This window comes from Centroberyx gerrardi, chromosome 6 (genome assembly GCF_048128805.1).
Source record: "Centroberyx gerrardi isolate f3 chromosome 6, fCenGer3.hap1.cur.20231027, whole genome shotgun sequence".
Classification (NCBI taxonomy): Eukaryota; Metazoa; Chordata; class Actinopteri; order Beryciformes; family Berycidae; genus Centroberyx; species Centroberyx gerrardi.
In genome coordinates this window covers 33,706,542-33,711,541 of record NC_136002.1, presented here as the reverse complement: position 1 = coordinate 33,711,541, position 5,000 = coordinate 33,706,542, and the positions used below count along the sequence as shown (strand labels likewise).

Sequence of the window (5,000 nt, the reverse complement as noted above, 5' to 3'; positions counted from 1 at the left end):
AAATGTTTGTTAAGTTGCAAAAAAGCAACAGTAGTCGGTCAGATGATGCGACATCAAGGAGTCCACATAGTTACTACCTGCCATACAACTGTTGTACATACAGAGCAGAGAACAGGCTCTGGAGTTTACCACTGGAAATATATAGATAGATATAGATATATTCTATAACCCAGAGCAGTTTGCTATGAATATAGCTACATGTAGAGCTTACTTTACTCTTCTATTACTTCAGAATATACAGTACAGAACAGGACAGGGACAGGGACAGCACCTTCAGATCAGCCTGGTTCAACAGGCTGCTGGATCAAGACTTCACACTGACACACTAACTACAACCAGGTCTGATCCATCATGGAGGAACATGGAGAATTATGTGTTAGTTAATAAAGTGTAAATCTGTAGAAGCAGCTAGAAGCAGAGAGCAGCTGAGTCAGCTTGTTGTGGTGTGGCTGTAGATCCATTCAGTAACGTTCTCAGTAAAAGTGAATAGTGTGATAAGGTGGATTTGGTTACTGTGACACAGTAAACTGTCTTGTCTTTAGCCCTAGTCTCTACTCCAAAACACTCTGAGTTGTAGCTTGAGAAGAGTCAGCTCAGTTAACCTGAACAAACTGTTAGCTAGCTAACTAGCCGGCAAACACACTGATGTTAATGTGAACATGCTAACGCTAGCCGCTACTAGCTACGTTAGCTAGTGTGCTAATCAGATGTGTTAACAACAAGACAGTGATGTTAGCTGACCAGATACTATGGTTAGCTAGCTAACAAGCTGACATTATCTAAACACTAAATCAATCAGATGGATCAGTGATGAAATGATCAGTTCAGTCAGAAACAGACAGAAATTAACCGTCTGTTCAGTTCTGTTGAGACGACAGAAACACAGTCAGCTGTTCACAGAGCTGAGGACCTCCAAGATGGCCGCCAGAGGGGGGGGGGGGGGGGGGGGGGGGGGGGGGGTTGGGGTGACATCACCCGGAAGCCTCTATAATCTTTTTATTATTCCTAGTTTCATGATTTCCTGCTTCATCAGACAGTTTACAGTGAAACTGACAAATGTGAGAGAGGAGGATGGGGTCAGAGGTCATGGCCTGCACCTGACCCCACTGCTGCTCAGTATGACCTTCAGGACTCCTCCTTTCTCCTCTCCTCTCCTCCTCTCTTCGTCTCTCCTCCTCTTCATCCTCTCACAGAAATCTTGTTTTCCACAGCAGCCAGCATGGAGCAGAATCGGGAGTTCTCATTGGCCAGGAGTTTGGACGGCTCGTCAAACTCCACCACCTGGACCAATCAGATCAAAACAACTTTATTCACACTGCAGGTTAAACTTCATTTAAACATCAGTCTCTGCCTCCATCTAATGACTGAACCAGTGAGAGCATGAGGAGCTGATTGGTCACCTCTCTAACTGTTTATATATGAATACGCTTGTACTGCAGTACTGATACTGTACTGTAGTACTGGTACTGTACTGCAGTACTGATACTGTACTGTAGTGATAGTAGCTGCAGTATGAGTACTGCAGTACTGGTACTGGCCCAGTACACCACCAGTCCACAGTCTGAACCTGACTGAATGTTCTGTGTTTCAGTCTCTTAAAGCATTCTGATCTAAAGGTTTCTGCTTCAATGCTTGAAATGAGTTTCTTAGACAAATATAAACAGTGAAGTTGATCCTATGTATGAATTTCTTTCCAAAGCCTTTGCCTTTCCATCAAGGCAAAGAATCTAAAATATAAGAGAGTTTTGATTTGTTTAACACTTTTTTGGTTATTTCATAGTTTTGAGTCTTAACTGTTATTCTAAAATGTGGAAAATAGTAAAAATAAAGAAAAATGTGTGTGTCCAAGTACTGGGCCAGTACAGTTACTGGGCCAGTATGAGCACTGCAGTACTTGTAGTGGCCCACTACTGATCCTGCAGCAGTAGTCCTGCAGCAGTAGTCCTGCAGCACTAGTCCTGCAGCAGTAGTCCTGCAGCACTAGACCTGCAGCAGTAGTCCTGCAGCAGTAGTCCTGCAGCACTAGACCTGCAGCAGTAGTCCTGCAGCAGTAGTCCTGCAGCACTAGTCCTGCAGCAGTAGTCCTGCAGCAGTAGTCCTGCAGCAGTAGACCTGCAGCAGTAGTCCTGCAGCAGTAGTCCTGCAGCACTAGTCCTGCAGCAGTAGACCTGCAGCAGTAGTCCTGCAGCACTAGTCCTGCAGCACTAGTCCTGCAGCACTAGTCCTGCAGCAGTAGTCCTGCAGCAGTAGACCTGCAGCAGTAGTCCTGCAGCAGTAGTCCTGCAGCAGTAGTCCTGCAGCACTAGTCCTGCAGCACTAGTCCTGCAGCACTAGACCTGCAGCAGTAGTCCTGCAGCAGTAGTCCTGCAGCAGTAGACCTGCAGCAGTAGTCCTGCAGCACTAGTCCTGCAGCACTAGTCCTGCAGCACTAGTCCTGCAGCAGTAGACCTGCAGCAGTAGACCTGCAGCAGTAGACCTGCAGCAGTACCTGTCCCTGGTTGAGCACCATGATGCGGTGGCAGCTCAGCACGGTGTGCAGGCGGTGGGCGATGGTGAGCGTGGTGCAGTGCTGGAACGAGCTGCGGAGCGTCTCCTGCACCAGAGCGTCCGTCTCGCTGTCCATGGCCGCCGTGGCTTCGTCCAGGATCAGCACCTGCACACGGGACGGGACCGGACCGGACCGGCCAATCAGAGCACAGCATGTCAGCCTGGAGGGTTCTGACATCATACTGGTGCTTCTGGACTGAAGACACCGATACACAAGTCTGTGCCGATATTCACTATCTTCACATTTTTCCCTTTTCAGTGCAACTTTAGAAAGAGAAAAGAAGCCAAGCAGCTGTTACAGAAATTACCACTAACCTGTCTGTCTCTCTGACCTGTCTCTCTCTCTCTGACCTGTCTCTCTGTCTGACCTGTCTCTCTGACCTGTCTCTCTCTCTGACCTGTCTCTCTCACCTTGCACTGCCTCAGCAGGACTCTGGCCACACACAGCAGCTGTCTCTCTCCCACTGAGAAGTTCTCTCCGTTCTCCACCACCTCCGAGTCCAGCTTCAGAGGCAGCTGGGACACCTGGCAGACAGACAGGCAGACAGACAGGCAGACAGACAGGCAGACAGACAGGCAGGCAGACAGACAGGCAGACAGACAGACAGGCAGACAAACAGGCAGACAGACAGACAGACAGACAGACAGGCAGGCAGACAGACAGACAGACAGATAGACAGTGAAAAGATAAGTCAAGAAAGATAAGTCAGTGACAGTACTGTGTTATAATTTTATACTGAAATACAAAGTAAGTGACAGTCAGCAACAGAGAGTTGTCTGTCAGTTGACCACACATCACTGACAGTGAGGTGTTATGGTGTGGTGTGTCTCCTCTCTGCTTTATGTGAATATGTTATGATATGTAGTGTGTCTGTTTCTACTCACACACTCCTTCATGTGCGTTCTCTCCAGAGCGTCCCAGATCCGCTCCTCTCTGTACCGGCTGAATGGATCCAGGTTCGACCTGCAAACACACCGCTGACATCACTGCTCTGATGTCAGCTGTTAGCTAGCTAACCATCATGTCTGCTCAGCTAACATCACTGTCTTGTTGTTAACACATCTGATTAGCACACTAGCTAACGTAGCTAGCAGCAGCTAGCGTTAGCATGTTCACATTAACATCAGTGTGTTTGCCGGCTAGTTAGCTAGCTAACAGTTTGTTCAGGTTAACTGAGCTGACTCTTCTCAAGCTACAACTCAGAGTGTTTTGGAGTAGAGACTAGGGCTAAAGACAAGACAGTTTACTGTCTGCTGCTGCAACGCCATCATGAAGTTTAATCTCACCTAATGTAATCTAATATAATCTAATGTAATCTAATATAATCTAATGTAATCTAATATAATCTAATGTAATCTTATGTGATCTAATCTCACTGAACATTGTTCTACACTAATATCACAGTCAGTGTCAGTGGACAGCGACTCTACAAATATTATAAATCTGTAGCTTCTTTTCTTTTCAGCAAATTTTCCAGCCTTTTCCAGGCCGTCCCACCTGACCGTCCCGCTGAAGAGGACCGGGTCTTGGGGGATGATTGACAGCTTGCTGCGCAGGTCGGCCAGGCCGATGTCACTGATGTCGACGCCGTCGATCATGATGGAGCCGCCACAACGCTCCACCAGCCTGAACAACACCACACCCAGAGACGACTTCCCTGCACACAGACAGGCAGAGAGACAGACAGGCAGAGAGACAGACAGGCAGAGAGACAGACAGACAGAGAGACAGACAGGCAGAGAGACAGAGAGAGAGACAGAGAGAGAGAGAGACAGAGAGAGAGAGAGACATTTTCATCAATACTAGAATTAAATGAAATTATTTTAAATATGGTCATGGGAGTGAATATTCCTCATGAGGAGAAGAAGAGCTGAGCGACAGGCAGAGAGGAGAGAACCACCAGACCAGAGGGACGGGACTACATGTTGAAATGAAATTCAATTTATCACAATACAAAAACATGACAACACATATCATGCAGAGCTGTGACCAAGTCAACTCTGCTCAAGTCTCAAGTCAAGTCTCAAGTCTAAATGTAGAACAGCAAGTCAAGTCAGAACAAATCAAGAGTCCAGTATCAATTTAATATCTTAAAGAAAACTAAATATCTAGGACTTTTCAATGCAATATGGTTTTAATAGGATAAAAACTTGGTAAGAGCATCATGAGTTTGATTTCTATAATCAGTTTCAACTTCGATAAATTCAATCATTCCATACAAATTCAGAAAACAGAATTTCAATTCAGTCGTCCGCTGGAACAAATCTCATCACTTTCAATCTAAGTCATTTACACAAACACAAGATCTCAAGTCAAGACTTTAGAAACCTTTTCAAGTCATCAAAGTACAAGTCAGAGTCAAGTCCCAAGTCACCAGAACCCAAGTCAAGTCAAGTCTCAAGTCTTCTCTTCATGCATCAAGTCAAGTCTCAAGCAGTTCAAACTGTGACTG

The 5,000-nt window shown here is 46.1% G+C and overlaps 1 protein-coding gene across 2 annotated transcripts in view; it reads right to left on the bottom strand.

The window, feature by feature from the left end:
• Positions 1-1,019: 1,019 nt before the first annotated feature.
• Positions 1,020-5,000, bottom strand: part of abcc5 (ATP-binding cassette, sub-family C (CFTR/MRP), member 5) — a 25,917-nt gene continuing 21,936 nt past the window's right edge. The window contains exons 24-28 of one of the 2 annotated variants that reach the window (XM_078284000.1): positions 4,046-4,205; positions 3,433-3,511; positions 2,959-3,072; positions 2,489-2,653; positions 1,020-1,281 (exon numbers count right to left, since the gene is read on the bottom strand). In XM_078284000.1, the coding sequence (XP_078140126.1) occupies positions 1,180-1,281; positions 2,489-2,653; positions 2,959-3,072; positions 3,433-3,511; positions 4,046-4,205 (620 nt within the window). In that variant the 3' untranslated portion in view covers positions 1,020-1,179. The remainder of the gene's footprint in view (positions 1,282-2,488; positions 2,654-2,958; positions 3,073-3,432; positions 3,512-4,045; positions 4,206-5,000) is intronic. The other variant, XM_078283999.1, reaches the window with a different exon arrangement.